The sequence below is a fragment of the Pleurodeles waltl genome, chromosome 2_2 (assembly GCF_031143425.1).
Source record: "Pleurodeles waltl isolate 20211129_DDA chromosome 2_2, aPleWal1.hap1.20221129, whole genome shotgun sequence".
NCBI lineage: Eukaryota > Metazoa > Chordata > Amphibia > Caudata > Salamandridae > Pleurodeles > Pleurodeles waltl.
In genome coordinates, this window is record NC_090439.1 from 462962395 (window position 1) to 462984282 (window position 21888).

At 42.0% G+C, this 21888-nt stretch overlaps 1 protein-coding gene across 3 annotated transcripts in view; it reads left to right on the plus strand.

The window, feature by feature from the left end:
* SPIRE1 (spire type actin nucleation factor 1) overlaps nt 1–21888 on the plus strand; it is a 430877-nt gene that overhangs the window by 324099 nt on the left and 84890 nt on the right. For all 3 annotated transcript variants that reach the window (XM_069219936.1, XM_069219937.1, XM_069219938.1), the window contains exons 7-8: nt 14427–14513; nt 16477–16606. In XM_069219936.1, coding sequence (XP_069076037.1) covers nt 14427–14513; nt 16477–16606 — 217 coding nt within the window. The remainder of the gene's footprint in view (nt 1–14426; nt 14514–16476; nt 16607–21888) is intronic.

The following is a 21888-nucleotide window of genomic DNA, read 5'->3' on the forward strand; positions in this document are numbered from 1 at the left end:
TTACCCTAACTCACTACCAGCACCACCCCACCCTTTCCCCCTTCCCCTTTTGTTATAAAAATCCTACGTCCAGATTTAAACGCCCCACTTACCGTAGCGTTTTTCCTTCTTTCCCGGTACATCCTCGCTGGAGCCAACCGAGAGACAGAGGGAACGCCAAACTAAGAAGAATGGAGAAAAATACCCAATAAGAAGAGTAGAAGACAACCTCCAGAGACGTTAAAAACCTGTAAACCTAAGGAAATTAAATAAACAACCCACACCTCTTAAAATAAACCACTTACCTGATCACCACAATCTCTCTCCGTTGTATTTATACCGTTCGCTCTGCCACAGTGGTGTCAGAAGTGGGATTGTTGGGTATAACCCAGGGCAATCGAACGGTATATACAATGAGTGAAAGTCCGTCCTTAGAGGATATGATTAAACAACTAGCGGAAGGCCAACGCCACTTGCAGTTGGTATGGGAAGCCCACCAACGAGAGGCGAAAGAGGACAGGGAGGCCTTACAGTCGGCCTTGAAAAGCCAAGCTACGATACTAGCGAACAACCAACTCGTACACGAATCGGCAATGAAAAAACTAACAGAGACAATAGCCACTAGCAAAGTCCACCCCAATGTCCCCAGTTCGGTGTTACAAAAATATCAGGAGGGAGAAGACCCGGAATCATTCTTTACTAACTTTGAAAGAGTCGCTTCTTCTGCCCAATGGCCAGAAGAAAGATGGGGACAATACGTCGCGCCTTTGCTTACCGGACTCTTGCAAGCGGCAAATCCCGGGGGAACAACACCCTACAAAGACATAAAGAACAGTATCTTAGAACGGGTGGGACACGATACAGAATATTATCGAGTTAAATTCCGGAAAGTAAAATGGGGACCGAATGAGGACCCCCGAACCTTTTATTTCCGTGTTAAAGATTTAGCCCTGAAATGGCTGAGACCTATCGGGAACAGCCGGGAGGAGGTCATACAAACGATTGTCCTCGAACAATATTTGGATTCTTTACCCACTCCTACAAAAAACTGGATAAGACAACATCCAATGGTAGATATGGACATGGCCATTGACTTAGCCTGTGCATACCATCGATCCACCGATGTGAGGGGTATGCCATCCAGACCCAACGTAAAACCCGTCTTACCCAACCCCAAACTCCCACAGAGATTTGCTCTAGAAGACCCGGTTCCCCGCAGACTTGGAGAAGGCCCTCCCTTACAGGGACCACAATGTTTTAACTGCGGAGAGTGGGGTCATATAGCTCGTACATGCCCGCGGAAAATAGAAGGGAGCGAACCTATGGAAATAGGATTGACCAGACGACGTGTACTATGTACAGGAGGGGGAGACATTAAATTCAAGCAAACCCTAAAAATTAACGGGCGATCCTTATGTGCTCTCGTCGATTCAGGGTGCAGCCAATCCGTAGTTTGCGAAGATTTAATAGGCCCTTTTAGATAGGGAAACCAGTTGATGGGTCAATATTTGCTGTATTCACGGCGACAAGGCGCAATACCCCCTGAAAGTAGTCGAATTAGAGTGGGGAGACTACAGGGATTTACTTCCGATGGGAGTTATGTCTCACCTTATAGAGGAATGTATCATTGGTACCGATTATGACCATTTCCAAGAGCTCCTGGATCACGTTCGAAGTCCCAAATCTTCCCAGGAGTGGTGGATTGAGGCTCCTTTTTCGAGGAGCTCCATTGAATGTCCTTTAACCCGCCGTAAACTGTCACGTCGAGAAAGGCGGGGTGAGCGAGTACAGTTCCGGGCTCATAAAAAACAGGAGCAAACTCAAGGACTTATAGCAGAGACACATGAAGCACCCCTAAGTTTCCATCATCAACAGAGAGAAGATCCTTCCCTCACTCAGGCCTGGAGCTCTGCAAAAACGGAAGAAACTGATGAGGTGGGTCCCTACTTCCTGGTTAAAAGAAATCTCCTCTATAGGGTTACCACTACCCGAACAGGGGAACGCAAACATCAGTTAATAGTACCTGAGTCATATAGGAATCAAGTCCTGACGCTAGCCCACAACCAACCTCGGGGGGGCATTTTGGGAGGGAAAAAACTGAGGAGTATCTCCTCCGACGGTTTTATTGGCCCGGGGTTTTTGCACAGATTAGGAGGTATTGCTCCCAATGTCCCAGGTGTCAGCTTACCGAACCAGGTAGACCCAAGAAAGCGCCCCTTACACCCCTTCCCATTATAGACATTCCATTCAGCAGGGTGGGGATGGATCTAGTTGGACCCTTAGTTCCTTCCTCTAAAGGTCATACATATATATTGGTTATCGTAGACTATGCTACCCGGTACCCCGAAGCCGTCCCCCTGACAAGTATGACAACAAAAACAGTCGCACAAGCAATGATAACAGTGTTCGCTCGAATAGGGTTTCCCCGCGAGATACTGACTGACCAAGGGACCCCATTCATGTCGAATCTCATGAAACAAGTTTGTAACACATTGGGCATTTCCCAAATAAAAACTTCGGTTTATCATCCTCAGACAGACGGATTGGTGGAACGCTACAATCGGACCATCAAATCTCTATTAAAGAAAATAGTCAAGGATTCAGGCAGAGATTGGGACCAAAAATTACCCTTAGTTCTATACGCTATCAGAACCCATGAACAGGCCTCAACGGGACATAGCCCATTCGAACTAGTGTTCGGGCGACAACCCCGTTCCCTTTTAGATATGGCTGTAGAAACCTGGGAAGAGGAAGCCGAGGGTGAGGGAAGACCGTTGTTGGAATATGTACACAACTTGAAATCCCGTTTACAAGGGCTGTGGGAAGAGGTACGACAGAATATGGAACAGGCCCAAACGATACAAAAGCAGTATTATGACAGAGGGAGTAAGTTGCGGACCTTTCAGCCCGACGACCAGGTATTAATAATGCGCCCCACGTCAGAGCAAAAACTTCTCGCAAGATGGCAGGGTCCTTATCGGGTTGTTCGAGCAGTATCCCCTGTCACTTATCTCATAGAACTAAATACCAATCCTAAAAAGACCCAAATTTATCATGTGAATCTCTTAAAGAAATGGGAAGTAGCAGAGAACGTAGACAATTCAGTAGAAATGGGCTGTTTTTTATATCCCAGTAAAGAACTAAACATAGAGTTCTTCCCTAAGGACCAGCACGAGATTAAAAAAATGCCCGCTATCAATAATTCGTTGACAGGTTCCGAGAAAGAGCAGTTATATTTCTTATTGAGTCAATTTCCACAGGTGTTTTCGGAGACACCAGGAAAGACCTCATTAATCTGTCATAAAATACGAACAACCCCAGGTAAAATAGTCAGATTGCGACCCTACCGTATTCCTGAAGCAAGGAAACAGATCATAGAAGACGAGATACAGAAAATGTTAGCCCTCGGGGTGGTGGAACCCTCTAATAGCCCCTGGTGCTCCCCAGTAGTCCTCGTACCGAAACCTGATGGGTCAGTCAGATTTTGTATCGACTTCCGAAAGCTTAATGAAGTATCTATGTTTGACACCTATCCAATTCCCCGAGTAGACGATGTCCTTGAAAAATTGTGAAAAGCTAAATATATGACCACCTTGGACCTAACTAAGAGGTATTGGCAGATTCCTCTGGCCCCAGAGGATAAAGAAAAAACAGCCTTCTCTACCCAATCCGGTCTTTACCACTTTACAGTGTTACCCTTTGGACTACATGGGGCTCCGGCTACCTTCCAAAGACTAATGGATAGGATACTAAAGCCCTTTCACACATTCTCAGCGGCATATTTGGATGATGTCGTCATTTTTAGTGAAACCTGGGGGGATCATCTATACCATCTGCAGCTAATATTCAATACCCTGGCAAAAGCAGGATTAACAGCCAACCCCAAGAAATGCGTCTTAGAGAAAACGGACATATCTTACCTCGGATACAATATTAGCCAGGGTACCCTACAACCTCAAACCACAAAAGTGGAAGCCATAAAGAACGCCCCTACCCCTAAAACAAAGAAGGACTTGCGCTCTTTCCTTGGATTAGTGGGTTATTACCGAAGGTTCATACCGGGATATTCCACCCTTGCAGCTCCCCTCACAGACCTCCTATCAAAGTCCCACCCTAATCGATTGTTACCTTTCTCAGGCCTTCGGATGGCTAGTTTTGAGAGATTGAAATCCTATCTGACGAAGGAACCGGTATTAATCTGTCCAGACTTCTCCAAACCGTTTCATCTGTACACAGATGCCTCTGATGTGGGACTTGGGGCGGTTCTGTCGCAACCTGACGAGGAAGGCAGGGATCACCCTATAGTATTTATCAGCAGGAAACTTTTTCCCAGGGAACGCCATTATCCCATCATCGAGAGAGAGTGTTTGGCTATTAAATGGGCGGTGGACAATTTGCAGTATTATCTCCTGGGCCGCCCTTTTGTTCTCTATACGGATCACGCTCCCCTTACCTGGATGGTCGCTCATAAGGATTCTAACTCCCGGATTTTGCGATGGTTCCTTGAACTGCAGCCTTTTTCCTTTCAGGTTCGCCACATCCCTGGAGCTCAACAGGGTCCTGCGGATTATTTGTCCCGTTTTCCTTGCTCTTCTTCGGTCCTAGAGCAGGACCGTTCTTTGGATGGGGTGTGTGATCGGGCAGTCCCAATCACGTCCTCGGCGCTGGTGGTCACTGACGTGTCGGATGGTTCCGACACGTCATTTCCGCGTCCCCGCGTTACCGAGGGAACGCTCTCTGACGACGGATCGCGTTGCCGAGTTGCCGGGGAAACCCCGGAGGGCTTCCGGGCCGCGGCGGTGAAGAAGGGGTGTGGCCTGATGATCGGGGGTTGAAAGGAGACGGCGTGAGGAGAGAGACGGGAGGAACAAGAGCCGAACCAGAGGAAGAGAGGAGAAACATCGCCACGCTTCCCGAAGACGAGGAGCTGCATAAGGAGACTGCCGCCAGGAAATCTCAGCTGACGGGACACCCAGGAGCCAGCCACGACCCAGGAGGGTCGTGGCTTGCTAAGGTACGGTCGTTTTGGAACACCAAAGGGAATATTGAGATTAAGAGGGCACTGGGGAAGGGACCTGGGAAGGAGTGAAGGGAGGGCTGGGAGGGATCATAGAGAGCACCTATTGAGGCACAATTAAGTCACAAAACGTGCACTTTTAAGGCTGGTATTTCACCTTACCCTAACTCACTACCAGCACCACCCCATCCTTTCCCCCTTCCCCTTTTGTTATAAAAATCCTACGTCCAGATTTAAACGCCCCACTTACCGTAGCGTTTTTCCTTCTTTCCCGGTACATCCTCGCTGGAGCCAACCGAGAGACAGAGGGAACGCCAAACTAAGAAGAATGGAGAAAAATACCCAATAAGAAGAGTAGAAGACGACCTCCAGAGACCTTAAAAACCTGTAAACCTAAGGAAATTAAATAAACAACCCACACCTCTAAAATAAACCACTTACCTGATCACCACAATCTCTCTCCGTTGTATTTATACCGTTCGCTCTGCCACACACCCAATCCAGACGCGTATTGAAGGGAGGCTGTAGGCTCACAGGACAGTGAGGGCAAAATATGTCACCTTCTAAAAGTGGCATTTCTGGACTAGTAGTAACAAATCCAACTCTACCAGTAGAGAGGATTTATTATTGCCATTCCAATAGTACTAAACATGACCCAGCAACTCCTCTCAGATAAGGAATTACAACTTAAAAGTTTTATAAGAAATTCCTAATACTTGTCTATGAGGGGGTTAGGCCCACCAGTAGCATTTTATTTACATGCCCTAGGGGTATGATTTACAGCTCTACAGGCGACTCACAGGTAAATTAAATGACCAGATGTGAGTATACCAATGTTACCATGTTTGTAGGGGAGAAGCACATGCACTTTAGCATTGATTAGCAGTGGTAAAGTGCTCAGGGTCCTAAGGCCAACAAAAAGATACAGCAACAAAACAGAAGGGAAAGGCAAAAGGTCTGTAGTAAGACCACCCTAAGGATGCCCGGTCTAACATGGACTGCAAGCACGGTTTCATCCTTCGCAGGAATCAAATGCGTCACTGAGGTTGACAGAATGTTTGACCCACAAAGTAGTGTGGTGAACCATAAACAAATTTACATCAATACTGCAAACAATTTAGACACCATGACCAATGTGACCACGGAAGGAAAACTTCAATCTGAATAAAGTTTTAAAGCTTTATTACAACCACAAAGTTAGCGTCATAAAGACAGTGCGCAAAACCAAATTGTAAAGATGTATGATCAACATAGGTCGCCCAATCGAATTTGTATTAACACAATTAGCCATTCAAGAAGAATCATACATACCATTAATTAAATGGTCTGAGAGACAGAAACATATCTAAAATTTGAATTCTAAGGCATTGGTCAAAAAAATTAAACAGAGTTCAGTTTCTTTGGCTGGGCACAGTGATGACCTTACAACTAACCAAATTAAGAAATGCATGTGTGGCGACAGACGCATTTGGCAAAAATGCAAAAGAAGACAAAAATAATTTGGAAAATATAACTTGGGCCACAGAACACTAGAATCAGCATATTAATTCTATTTCTAGAAAAAAGGACATGTCAAGGGACGATGAGCCTCAGCCAAGAGGGTCTACCTCACCTAGAGAAGCAGCACTCAGGGATTCTTCATCAGAAAGCATCTGAATTACCAACAAGATTCAGTCAGTCAGTGTCATCAGAAAAGGTGCAGAGAGAGAAGCGTCTGCAAGGGGACTGCTTAAAGTTTCAGAATCCTTCGGTATTTCAAATCTCACAAAATGTTACAATTGGTCTATTTAAATCACTTCAGATCACGCTAGCGGGGCAACATCCAATAAAAATAATTTGACAACTTCACTAGTGTAGTCCATGTCCTGGTAAAATGTAATATTTCAAGGACATGTGTATTCTTGTTAGACAAACTTTTTTACAAATGGGCCCTTGCTTCTCATGGAAATGGAACCTGTACGTTATAAAAAAAATAATTACAATACTTTTACATGACTGCAAATAATACAAGTTTTGCAGGCCTTGTTAAGCTAATGTAAGAAATTCAAATGCATTATAATGTATTCATTACAATTTAATAAATCATGTCAACTATAAGCTTATAAAATCTTCAGTGTTCATAATTCACTGATAAAACAATACATTTTGCTTTAAACGAAAACTTTGTCAGTGCCTAATGGTCAGTATAACAGAGAAGTGCATTTCTTTATTTATGCTCAGCTCCTTAAACTAATAAATCACACATAAAATGTTTATTAAACAAATGTATTTCAATACATGTGATTAAACTAGAGTCTAAATTATATTTATTTTAACACTATTTTAATTGCTTAACATGTTAATCAATAAGGTAGGCACACTTGTGACCGCCACCAAAATGAAAACATTAGCATATTTTATATGCATGTCAGTGCAGCTTTCTGCATTAGGTTGCTGAACATGAGACATTAATCGTCTCCTTCTGCTGACGTCTGGGTCACTAAAAGCTTTACTAAAATTTACACTCCAACAGTGCACATACAAGGATACAGAGCGAGAAACTACACTGACCTGTGGAAACTGTAGACCATGAGTAAGGAGACCCTGGGGCATTGAAATAGGGGTGCAGGATGAAATGGGAAACAAGACCAAGATATGTGGGGTTCAATACACTGGTAAACATTATCATAAGGGACCTAGTAGGGTCAAGGAAAGGAAGGAATAGGATTAGTTGGTGATGGGAAAAACAAAAAATGATGCGTGCAACTGATTATTACGTTGGGTCTTGTTGCTGTCTATCATTGCTTTGCTGTGTCATTACAATCATAGGCCAATGTTATGCAAATCAGCCATTGTCATGTTCTGGTAGGGTCGCTTAAGCCAGATCTTCTAGGACATGCCACCTCTAAACGGGAATACACACATTCAGAGAGCTGACGGTGCCACAAACAGCGGCATCTAGAAGCAAAATGTTCCAAATAGTCGATGTCCCATTTGGCCGAGGCTAGGTTACACTGGATAAACCTGGGATTACCACGTTTGACTTGAATGCTTTTTAAAAACAGATAGAAAACAGACATATATGGAAACATTTTGGTGTGCAGCAGTGCAGTTTCTTTTGTTTTGAATTACCAGATTGTAATTTCTCTTTCCACTGCTGCTTCGCTGTTTACCAGTTGCCGGAGGCACGAAATGGCAGCAGCAGTTCCCTTTGTTTGTTCATTCTTCAAACATTAGCGTTTGCCAAGTTACACCATTTGCTTCCCCATGTCTCGAATTCTAGTTCCTTGTTGGCATTTATAAAGTTGCTGTGCAGTTCTGCCTGACAAATACATTGCTTTGATCATGATTTGTTTTTTAGCTTTATCTTCCTATCTGTGTGTAACCTGAGGGAGAATGACATGGAATAAGTCCAGGAAGCTAGTTGAAAACATGAAGAACCTGTCAAGGGAATGTTGTTTGATTACACTCAACTTGAAACAAAATATGACACTGAGTTGGCAGATCTACAAGTGGTTGATGCACAAGTTATTCAAGATTTCCAATATAGTCATAACTATGTCGATTGTTGTATTAATACGTATGTTCTTTCTCTTCTTGAGTGTTTGTTCTTTTCCTGATTGGAGGTTCTTCCTTGAGAACATCTCTCAACGGCATGGCACGTTTCCTTGTCACTAAGAGCTCTGAATTACCAACTAGCATTCAAGGAGCTCTCTCTCAAACCCAAATCAGCTATTTTTGCTCAAAGAAGAGCATTGTTTGACCTTTAATTGATCTTTATAGATTATCTGGCCAACCAGTGATAAGTAGATCATTAGTGCTACTTTCCTCCTATGCTTGTTTCAAGTTCGTTTGCTTATGAAGATTTTATTAATTGGTGTGGTTTCCATTTTCCGTGAGTGTAAACTATATGTTGGCGCACCCTCAGCGGAGATCCCATCTTACCACACCACTTGATAAAATGCAAGTATATGATTGTTTTGGCTTCGCCTCTGAGCCTTGCAGCTGCTACCTGAAATCTAAGGCTGATGGCTGAGGAAACAAGCTAGTCAAGAAAAGCAACAGAGAAACTGAAATTGATTGACAGAGCAGTTTCTGAGTTGTTCAGGACTCAAACCGAGTACCAGAGTTTTAAATTGTTCCTAAATGTGGAATGTTTGGATGCCAGAAAGAAGGTGTGCAGGGCTTAATTTGTAAAACTGAATAAGTAAGTAAGGGGTTCAAGTCTTTTCCTGTGTGTAAATGGCCAGGATTGTCTAGTACTAGGGCCGCCTAATATTGATTATACTGCATGTTTCTTGCTGTATCTTTATATCGCTCTAGCAGGCTTTTTTTTGCCTTGGTTTCTCCCTATCCATTTCCCTTCATACTTTATTTCATTTTCAGCCTCTTTCTCTTTTGATCTGGGTCAGTCTGATGATGAGATACATGTTCAAGTTCCCAATAAATGATAGTCAGAGCAACAGCCAGCAAAGATTTAGCACTAGGCCAGTATATGTAGGTGTTCATGGGGAAGGACCCCAAAGAGGGGACTTTAGAGTTAAGTGGATAAGACATCAAGCCAATCTGTTGGTTACTGGTCTGCCAGTTTTTCTAAGCAATGCCAAGCAGTACTGAATTCTTTTTTCCAAATCCTGTATTGTCTGGAAATGTTGTTGATCAATAGGGATGTTCTGCCATCGGTTCTCTGAGGCATATGGGATGGTGCTTTAATAACACGCTGTCTTAGAATGTTTTCCTTCTCTCTGCCTGTCTACATCTTGACTTCTAAACTTCTTTACTTTCACCGGGAAGCATTAACTCTTTCCTTCGCTCGTTTTCTGTATCAAATGTACACTCATTTGTTCTCATCAAAATGTCCACACCTAGGTAAATGCTGGGTCTTGTATTTTTTTTTTTTTCCCAGGCCGCTTATTGAAGCGTGCACCACTGTTTCAAGAGGCTTCACTAAGACTTTTATTTTTGTGTGATGTTAAGTTTTTGCTTTTCCTTAACTCCAAGGATTACCACTTCTGTGTACATCAGAATTACTTGTGTCAGCAATGTTTGGTCCTGTTCTTTTCATTTCTCCACTGATCATGTCTGGCCAGTATATGTTTCTGACCCTGAGCCTTTGTGGCCCAGTCAGTAGACTCCTTTAGTCATCCGGCCATTGGCTGCCTGCAGTTCCAGAAATCCGCACCCAGGCATGGATAAATACATTAGTAGCTGCTGATCTTCTTGGCAAAACGTATATGTTCAGCCCTGCCTACCAAATGACCTATACACCTTCTCTTTTTCTCTCTCTTCAAGGTGTCTAGACTCATTTGTTCACCCTGGACATATTTTCCCCCATTGAATTATTATTTTATTTCTAGTGAGTCAGTTTTCTGTCTGTTTACTTCATTTAGTGTGTTTTATGTAGCATAACTGTCACTGTACATATTTCTGTAAGACATACATGCCCTTAGGCAAGACCTTTCGGATAGTTGTTAGTAAAGGTGGCAATTTTCACCCTTCCACAAAGGAGGAAATAAACTGAAGGTCAAACTCATACTTCATCCTTAGAAATGAGTTTGCCTTTGACACCCTAGGGGTGTTTTCTGTTACTTGGCATTGATTTGCTTATGTACTCAATGCTGAAGTAGACTTCCTTTGGAGCCCTTCTAAAGCCAAGCGGCGTGCAGCAGTACATTTGTGATAATGAACATGACCTGATAAATAATTGTAAGGACCACCTCTCAGCTCTAGAGTTAATCACTTAGTTTTAAGTTTTTAGAATGGCCTCCAGCTTAAAACATGTGCGTGAATGACTGAGGGAGGAATAACGTTTAGGGACCATGTCTAAAGACCCAATTTCTCTTGCTACACTCTCTCTCATGCGGGACAGTGGTAGCTTTTCAGACCCTTAGACACTTTAGAGAGGGTCATATTAAACTGCGAGAGGGGCATGATGCTCTAACATACGCCGCTTATAGGACATGTCTATAGGTGAAGTCTGGCGATCTTTATTGCAAAATAATTCACCAAGTGGTGTTACAGTGGTACTTGAACTTTTCTTAAGAGGCAATTTCCGGGACCCTTCCCTGCACACTATGTTTTGTGTTACTAATGTAGTTATTTTTAATTATTAAGAGTTTAATAAAGTGCAAGATGAACTACAAGAGCATCACTTATGTTCTTGTCTGCAGTAGCCTTTTTACAGTTGCTTACAGTAGCATGAGTGAAGGTGTGTGCGTTTTTGTTTGTTGTGGACTGATATTCTGCTCCGCACTGGGGTTTGCTCCTCTTGGCAGCATTCAACGCCACTCTGTGTTTTCGATTTCTCTTCATTACCTTAGTGAAAGAGCCCAACCTCTCTCCTAAGCTGCTTGGAGTGCCTGCTTATCGTTACACCTTCTGCCAGCCACCTAAAGCTTTTGAGCCTCACCTATCATTTCCAGACACCTCTTCTAGTTGGATGTCATCCCAAGTGTAAAAACAGGTCAATTTAGCTAACGTTCAGCCCACAAATGCACATTCAGCAAGTCACTTAAAATGTAAATGCAAAATATCCAACAACTTACCCATAATGCTGCATTCCACCCAGGGCAGCACATAGATGGTGCTCTGTCAAAAAGGTGTTCGATAGAATGGGATGGGACCATATGTTTTAGTTGTTGCAGAAGAAGGGCTTTGACCGCATCTTTAAGCAGTTGGTGAAACTCCTCTTTACGCCACCCTCGGACCAGGCTAAGAACAGCTTTGATAATAGACTGAGACTGATAATGTGCTGTTAAAGACACACAGGGAAGCAACAACAAAGCTGCCAGTAAAACACAAAAGGAATAACTTGCCTACATTATCAACCAGGCCCAAGCTGCACTTAGCAAATGTTTAGTTTACACTAGAAAATAATCACCAAGAAGCTTTAAAGATCGCCTCTACTCATCCTGAGAACCTTGAACATATTCCTTGCTGTTTAGCAAGTCACAAATGTCAGAGTTGAAAATCAGTCCATAGCAGTTCTCAAACAGCTCCACTCCCTTTGCTCCTGAAAACAGTCTCCACCTCTACACCATTTTTTTCAAACCTCTGAGTGTGTTGGACGTCGAAAGATTAACCTCCAAAACTCTAGGGATTTAAGTTGCCTCTGAAGTAGACGTACCTGTTCCTACTGAATTCTCTGCAGACTTTGACACTGTGACTCACAACATACCACTGAAAGACTAGAAAATTATGGCCTTAGCCTGGATTGGCTTCTTATTATTTACATGAAGATTATGTTATGTAACTGCAAAGAGATATCCGACTCTCTCTGCTTTTGTTTTTATATGCTAGAGCACAAGAGGGTTAGAGCATCATGTTGTGTGCTTTCAAATTTACACAAATCAACCCAAATCTATATTTGGGTGGAGAAGAAAATGGGTGCCAGTCCAATTTCAGCTGCCTGAACGTGCCAACATGAGATCCTCCTATTAGGATAGGTGAGTTTGAACTTCAATTCGGCTAGTCGTCCAGCTTGGGAACTCAGTAGGACACTTGAAAAAAAGCCAAAAACCGCAGATGCATTTTCAAAACCAATCTTTCCTTCACCTCACTCCAGTGCAGTTGCTCCATAATCTGTAGAGCCATTCGTATGGTCTTTGTTCAAAAGTACATGAAAATCAGTGCGCACCTAAGAAGTGCAGGAGTGAGCACCTAAGAAGATGTTGCTATTACGCTAAACCATGGATTGAAGCAAGTAATAGAATGCTTAAATCTTAGCGGTAGATGTCACTACTAGGAGTAAATAACACCACAGAGCTTTATCCTACGTTCCAAATGGATTTGGAGATGGTGGTGTTATTTCTGAGCTCGTTCGCAGTCAAGTTTTTTACCTTGCTTAGAGACTCGCAAGGGAATTCTTCATCCATGTTTTGTGCACTATGCATGCATCCTTCTAAGTTGATGTACAAGCCAAGGGCTGGTGAGTTTTTGGATGGATTTCAAGAAGCGACAGCAGCAGGTGTTTATTGTGCTGGTATATGGTTACGTGACGTATAAGTGTAAAATGCCACTTCCAATGAGCCCTTAGATGTTTATTTTCCATTAGTGAGAACTTGAATTAAAAGTGAAACTATTGCTCATTTTTATGATAACAAAATATACACATTATAAAAGGAACTGTATGAAAGGGGAATGTTGTGGAAAAAAGAACGTTGAACTTCTGACTCAGCTGTGCATGATTGTAGCCGTTCAGACTGGACCAAGGTGATGCACAGGTCACATCCTAAATGGTGCATTGTGGGACGCCAGTAGGTCTGGTCTTAGCAAGTGAGTTTTTGTTGTTGTTATTATTATTAATATAACTGTTATTATTACTCTGGCATAACGTGTGAAACATGCACAACAATTGACCCAGCAGTGCAGGCTCAGCACTTCTGCCGCTGACGCACAGGCTTACCTAGGCAGCCCAGCATGTGCCGAGGGAAAATGTTTTTACTCGCAGTGCAAGGCAGACAGTCGAAGCGCCCCGCTGCCTGCAGCCGGGAGGAAAAATTGAGTGAGACTTGAACACACCGGCGGATGCTGAGGGCTGGTCAAAGGCAGTGCTTAATTTGTAAATAGAAACGTGCCGGTGCCCAAAGAGCCTCCTCTTAAATATGCGGCTGCTGCAATTAAATGTGGAAATAGGGAATACTGAGACAGAGTAATCCTGAAGCCATTTCGGGCCAATTCAATCGATTTAATGCCACTCACTACCCCTTCAGCTCACTCTTGCAGCTTTCTGCTTTCTCCCATTTTAAGTTTTTCTCTTCCTCCGTCTTTCCCATATGTGTCTTTTGTGTGCAGCAAATGTTTGAGGCACAAGAATAAGCGCCGGCCCTCAAAAATAAGTGCTGGTGCTCAGCACTGGAAACAACAAGCACAAATTAAGCACTGGTCAAAAGCATCTGTACCTATGCATTGTTCATTATGGATATTTTGCAAAACATAAGGCTGGGTAAACTGCTCAATGTGTCTGTGCACTAGGCCTGAAAAGGGCATACTTTTTGGCACGTGCTGTCCTTTTGCTGCTGAGCACTTTGTTAGCATTGGCCGCACGTAAAATCGGTGTCTGTGCAATTCTGTTTCATGCTCAGTGGCATCTGTGCTGTTCGTCTCCTGCCCCAGACCAATAAAGGCCATAAACCATAAAAAATGCACTATATTAAAAGTGATTACTTGTTTAATAAAATAACAAAAAAAATATTGGTGTGTTGAAGACTTGACATTATCTTCTTAAGTAAATATTACAATCCCTACATAGTGCTAGGGAGCCCTAGGGTAGGATGTGCAGTTGTGAAAAATGCATTTACGTATGGAACATTCTTGGATACTTTTGTCCAAAAAGACTAAAGATTTCATGTACTCACCTGTATGTAGACTTCTTGAGAGACATCTTTGTTTTCTGACTGCATGTCTGTTGTACTTGATAAATAAAACCCTCACTATTTTTGTCTTTGGCCAGGTTCATGGTGACCTTCCTCCCCGGTTAAAGAAGAGCGCTCATGAAATAATCCTGGAGTTCATCCGATCTCGGCCTCCACTAAATCCTGTATGTAACTACTATGGATCCCTCTCAGTGGAGAGTTACTTGATTTTATGTTGTTAATATTCTGAAAATGTTCTATCAAGGGTGGGGGTGTAGGTTTATCTAGCCTAACTTATTATCAGTGGGGAAATTCCTTTTTTTCTGTGGTCAGTAGTTGCAAAACTTCTGGTAATTCCATCTGTTTCCGTAAATTTCGCATCCACCTGTCGCTGATGAAAACATGTAGGTTAGATTCCTTGAAATACAATAATTCTTCGTTCCTCGTGGGGTTTGGGGGAATGTGTTTAAATCAGAGCAGTTATCATTAAGTTAAATACATTGACCGGCCCCTGACAATGCTCCTGAAAGCAACTTTGTTGTTGGGCTTTGGACTTTTCTTATAACTCCTGCAGAGCAGCCAAATTTCAATCAGCAGGTCGGAAAAAAGGCAAATATCACCTATTTCGAAATTTGCTTCAATGTGTCAATCACTCCTCTTCTTACTGCAATTGTCATTTGCCTCTCCTAGTCCACCATTGCCAATTATAGATACCCTTGGTAAAAACCCTTCCTTTGTGGGCCTGAGGTGTCTGCTTTTATTAGCATCTGCAGGGGAAGATGTGTACAAATTGGGATTTTCAGAACATGACACAAAATATAAAAAAAATAGTTAGTTTTTTTGGCAATCCAGAATTTAAACAGCGAAAACACCTTTTCTAAACTTTGAAGGGCAAGTTGTGACTAGGGATTCAGGTGCCACATTTGTTTATGCAGATCTGTCTTTACTTTGTGTTGGTGCTTGCCGGTGGTGAGCACTCTTATTATTTTGGGAAGTGCTGTTGCCCATCAGACTTTGATCGAGAGGAAGAGAGAGAGAATGAGAATCGGGGGAATGAAGGACAACTCCAAAGATACATAAATAGTTACAAAGGAAGATAGGTAGGATGAAAGCCTGCAAGAGTGAGGTAAAGAGACAGCGAGTGTCGGGTGGTGGAGGAAGAAAGACATGAGGTGGAATCAAGACTAAGCTGACAGCGTTCACATTTAGCAGCACCAGCTTCGGCCTCCAAAAAACACATGGAGCCGTTGCACTAAATGTTTATTTTGAGATGGTGGTTGCAGGCGGGGCCCACCGGCACTCCTTTTTGGGGACAACTTTTATTTTTTCTTGAACTTTAATCCTTAGCAAGAGAGAAAAACACAAAAGGGGACAAGTTGAGGGGAAGAGAAAGATTTAAAAAAACAAGAATAAAGGCAGAAACAGGGGTTAAAAAAGAACCTTAAAGAATGAGATAGAGAGGAAGGTAGTGTAGATGGTAGATGAAATTAACATGAGGCGAAATGAAGCAAACTCAGTTTTGGTCTTCGGCACCCCGGCTTTTGATAGTGGCGGACACAGACTTTTGACCAAAACGTTGTGCCTCATTTGTTGTTGTTCCAAATCAGGCACGGTCACAGATGCTAGAATTTTGTTCAGATTTATGATGGGGAAGTTTGCTTTCAGAAACCTTTGCCACGCATAGATAATGTGGGGCTGTAATTTTTTATTGGTACCAAAGAACTTTCTGTTCACCTGAATCTGTTCTCTGACTGCTTCGCAAGAGCATGTGGTGAAATAACGTGTGTCTCAGTTACTTTTAGTATAGTTGTGACAAAATATCGCTTGAAGCCACAAGAAAATGGTCACTGGTTACAAAAGAATATTTGTATCAAAGTAGCAGTACCTTCTGTTCTTCCGCATGGAAGTGGAGAGGCATAGCGCCTGCTTGCCTGGTCCATTATCATGACACCTGGCCCAGGCCCGCACACACCGTCAGAAGGACCGCTGTAGCTATCGCATCTGCAATGTGATTCAAGCTGTGCCTCTCCATTCAGGTGCTCAACGCAACCTCACACAGACATAGTGTGCTTTGTGACACCGCTTTTAGCATTGGTCTGTGTGAAACAATACCTTGGATACTTAAAGGGAAACGTGTTGCTTCCGTAGGTGTCATCCCGAAAACTAAAGCCAACACCGACACGGCCACAGAGTCTCCATGAGAAAATCCTGGAGGGAATCAAGGCTGAGAGGAAACTGCGGCCGGTCTCTCCAGATGAGATCAGGAGAAGCCGTCTAGGTAAGCAGACTGTTCTGTGGGCATCAAGCAGCCTCCTTCGGAAACAAGCCCTGTCTGTACATTGCAGAAGAATTGACAAACTATATCTTTGGTCTTGAAGGGATGGTTTTCTTTTTCAAATAAATGAGAAGCAATGATTGTTTTGTTTTTCTGAGTGGTCTGCAGTGATACTTTCAGTCCCAAAATTCTGCAAAAGAAGATTTATCTAGATGTGTTCTGCTAAGCTCCAACCTTCCTGACCATTGTGAGCTCCTATCTCTACAGGGAGAAGTTGCAGAAGCCTGATGGGGCTTACATTTCTCTTTAATACAGAGACATTTTATGCCCAAGCCAAAAGGTGCAAGCATGTTTTCCTCTGCCAGTGACTAAATAATTAGATTTATAGTTTCTAGGAGACGTGTGGGTATTAACTCCTTTGTGTTCGCAGCGCTTCACCTGTTTCACCAGCAACGTTCCCACTCATAAGGTTTGTTAAGGTATGGTATGAAGAAGTAGAAGCCGCCAACGTCTTGTCTTTTTTTGGGTGCTGGATTTTGTTCAGGCAGGATTCCTGAATATATTGTGGTTTGTCCGATAAAATGTAATCTCAGCCCATGGTATAACAATGAAGAGAAGAGTAGACATATAGTGGTTCCAGAAGCTCCTGGATTTGTAAGATTTTGAGTTGCTTCAGGAAGAACACATGCTAAAACTTTCATTCTTGTCACTTTACTCTGGAAAAGAAGACCATGGGTGCCTTTTCTTTAACAAATGAACATAGACTGAACTATTCTTGTGGCGCTAATAATTCAAGCTAGTCATTGTGGTTTATGCCTTATTTCTCGATTCCACTTGTCCGGTTGACTTTCAAGACACCCTTTTCTGTAGTCTGGGAAGATCTTTATAGATTCCTTAGTTTTGGAGTATGGATTTTACATTATCAGGTCCTGAACATTTGTACTTTCAGATGGATTTGTTCATCCCGTTGGTTCCAAAGGGACATTTAGAAACAAAAGAGCCAGAGTGTTAAGCTTGCCAGTAGAGGAAACAAGAAAGAGATCTGCAGCTCTAGAGCGCCACCAGCTGGCGTGTCTTCTTTTGATTGATGTGATCTAGAATGAAAGGAATATAGTCCGGGCCCAGGCCAAAGCTTAAGTCACACCATCTCATTTCTGTTTGGTTGGGAGACCCATTGGCCTGGCTAAAGATCCATTGCCCATGGGCAGAGAATCAAAATCCTGAAGGGCAGGGAAATATCCCTGGATTTGAAGTAATCTATTCGTTGTTTCCAACATGTTGAAAAAGAAAAACGTTGGGCATTAGAGAAACAGAAATGAATTTTCTAATTTACTGTGACATCGCCAAAACTCTGGCCCATTTAGCAACAGTCCAATTAATTGATATATCTACGTTTTCAGGCATATAGGGGGTACATGCAGGAACATGGACCTCGTGCATTGGGGGGGTATATGCACCTGCATTCTTGGCTTCACCGAATGCAGCTTTTACATGTTGCCAAGCACTGCACACTTAGGTGGCTCTATCCACACGTTTTACCAAAAGGAGAAGCCTTTGTACTTTGAGAGCAGATGAGGAATGTGTTATCTCTGAACCCTAATCTGAAGCAAGCTGTTGTTTGGTGGCTTTATGTGCAACCTGTATGCATTCTTTGCACCTAAGCGACCAGGACAGAGGAAGATTTATACCAGCCATATTGTAGGACAGTTATTGTGGAATATCTACGAGTACAGTCATATTTAGTCCAGTTCAGAGCAATATCTAGATCCATAGATGTTTGCTTTCATTCCATTTCTCAAAAACAAATCAATCTGAAACAGCACTCTGTTGTTCTTAAATATATTTTGTCAGATTCACTTCCCACCCTTTAGAGAGACATTGGTATTATTACAGTTTACCATTTCTAGTAGTCAGCCTCACAAGGATATACTGTACATGTTGTAGGAATACCATCGGTCATGGAATAACCATGAGGGACACACTTCACACCTAGTATGTATCCATGGAGCATTGGGTGCTGGCATGTAGTAGAAAGGAGGATCAGATGAAGCTGTGCATGTTTTCCCACTGGTCATATTCAGTAAAGGTGTTGTAGACAGAGGTGAACACCACAGACGTTGTGCACTTTTCCTTGTAAAACTACATTTTCTGATTCATCCATCTCATGAGATAAAGTATATTGCAAAAATACCCATTTTTTTACTTGTTCCTTTATACTTTTAACAGGTTTGTTATTGTGTGTACTTTTGTTTTTGCAGCAATGCGGCCTCTTAGCATGTCTTACAGTTGTGACTGGTCAGGTAAACATTTTTCTGCCCCCTGCTGGTAATAGTGTGATGAATGTCTTCCTTCCATTTGTTTGTGAAAGCTTGTGGTATGGAGAAACCTGAAGGGCTTCTGGTTATGATCACCGAAGCTATGATACAACCAACAGTTGACACTGTCGCTTGGAACCAGGCCAATGTCTAAAAACTGTAGGCGGGTCTTTCCTGCTTGAGGTCTGTCAGCCTGTCACAGCAAGAGTGTGTTTCCCAAATATCTAACTTATGCAGTCTTGTAGGTAGACAATGGAATTGCAAAAAGGAGTATAAATTAATACAAGAACTGTAAATGAAAGAAATAATGTGCAAAGGAGTATAAATTAATACAACTGTAAGTGAAAGAAATTACGTGCCTAGATATTTACAAAATAAATAAAATAACTTCAGAATATATAGTTTACTAAATTCACTCATGCGTACATAGACTAGGATCCTCAACTGTGTTAGAAAAGGGCCACAACTTTAATATTTCAGAGAGCGGTGACTTACGAGTTCCTCCACACTGATATACTTTCAGGATAAAGGTTGTCCTGTGGTAGAGAAGGAACACTTCCCAAATAAGAGTGCTTTTATTGTTGAGAAAATATAGCTCTAGTCAAGTTACTTTATTTAAAACCTTACTTGATGTTCAAATGGAAAGTGTCTCGTAAAAATAAATCAAATAATCTTGTAAATAGAACTTAACATCTCCAGTTAAAACCCAACAGATGTGATGGCACAGGAGTTGTGATCAGCTTTAGAATAATGCCCAATATCCTCCATGCTGCTTTTGTAAACAGAGCTGCAATGTTTGAGGAACGTGATGGTGAAGGTCTTTAAGATCATTCAATGTATAGAGAAAGCATACTTCCAAGGTAATAAACATTGGGAATATATTTATGGAAAACATGCATGGTTATAGCTCAGTTAGTTTTGTTAGATCTTTAGGCAATACCGATAATGAAATAGTCACTTAAAACAACAAAAAGCACTTCGAGTGAGGACTAAACCTCTCCAGTTAAAAGCTACCTAGTGAGACGTACAGTAGTCCTCGCCACCTTAAAGTCACGACCAATATCAGCCATAGGTTTCTTTTCTGAGACGGAGCCTCCTCCTATCTTCACACTCCTATCTTCACACTGCTCCCAACTGTTTCCCTCTTAATTGTCTAATCAATTTCTTTGACTTCAACACAGATCAGTATGGCAAGATTGTGTTGTAAATATTGCCTCAACTTTGACTTGTGAATTTGTCAGCAGTTACCATTTCTTTGGCCAGTATAATTAGTGACTCTCAGTAGTAAAGTATTGCATCCCTCATTTATTCCCTAATTTAGCAATCACTTCCTCATATTGTTAAAAACATATTCATGCTGTTTAGCACTGCCTTTCTCTCCGGTACAGATGATAAAAATACAGAATGTGCCTGGGAGATCTGAAAGCAAAATAAGTCAGCGGCCAAAATAAGTCTGACGGTTGAAATCTTTTCTCTATGGTCGGCATGCACCTGGACCATTTGTAAGAGGGTCAGCATGTCTTCTGTCATTTGGAACAAATCTGGGTGTCATCTTTGTTAGGGTGGACTAGTGTTCTACAGCACTTCTAGATATTTGCACAAAGGCTCAGCAAGAGAGACTTGTTGTGAAACAACTGCTGTGCAAATGGTAATGAGGGATCGTTATAATTGAATACTGTCTGTAATTTATAGCCTTAAATTGTCTTCGAGTAACATGTGTAAATTCCTAAAAACTATTGAGTATTGATATGTTAAGAACTTAAACTTCAGGGATCTGAGCAATTACCTTAAAGTCAATTTCTGGACCAGAAAGTTAGTTCAGCTTCAGGTCTCTTTGTGTTTTATTATTTGCACTGGTGACTTTGGGTGTATTGATGGTTACCTGTAATATGGTACAAGCTTTGATAGTGAAATTGATTTAGATTCCCACTGCCAGCCGTACTAGATTAACCAAGAATCGCCCATATTGTCTTCTCAGTTTATTACAGTTGTGGAATTGTTTGCAACACAACACACGCATAAATTTATATTTACAAAATAAGTGCCTCTGAAGCATAAACTCATGAACAGAACAAAGAAAGGTGCAATACTTACATGTAAGACCTAAATTTATAGCTTTAGAACAAACTGCAACATGGCTAGAACAAGTAAGATTTACCATGTAAAATATGTGACACAGTGAAGAGGGAGGGCACAAAAAATACAATAAAATAAACTTTTTTAGCCATTTGATATTGCAAGTTGTGCATGGCTGTGTTTTTGGTATACTATTTATTTATGTTCAGCCAAACATCAGTTGAAAGTGACGGTGACAGTTCACGGCCCAGCCCAGTATCTTAACCACATCTGTGGGCGGGCTTTAACTTTGCTTTTCACATCTGATAGACCATGGAAGTTTTTCATGTTTCTTTATCCATTTGTCAGACCTTTGATTTGATGCTGCGTTGTGCAAGTGCCATCCTCTTACTATGAATGTCTGTGCTTTGCTTGTGTCCTCCCATTGTACAGTAAAACACTCAGTGGCGTGCAGTGCCGTTGCATTTGCTTTCTTGTCACTTGCTTTTTGTCTATTGTGTTTTGTACTGTTTTACCCATTGATAACACTGGAACACAACCTCAAAACTGATGTTTGTTTTCTGTTTCTGTTATATTGGTTGGTGGTATTTTCCCTTTTAATTGGGGGGATTTCGAGAGTTGTTAATGATATGCAGTGAAGAATACAACATTAAAATGGCATTTGGATGCCAAGCATTTGCAGAGTGACTGAAAGGAAGCCTCACCATTGGATATTATGGCACACAACCCACAGCGGAAGAGATCATCGATAAGGCACAAGGGGTCGGGCTCTTTATAGCAGTGTACGCACTTCTTTACTATAATATTGGTTAGATGTATGTTTTAAACACACGCACCCTTTTCCTGTAAACCCATTTCAAATTATAAAGGTTAACAAAATAGTCTGTAAAAATG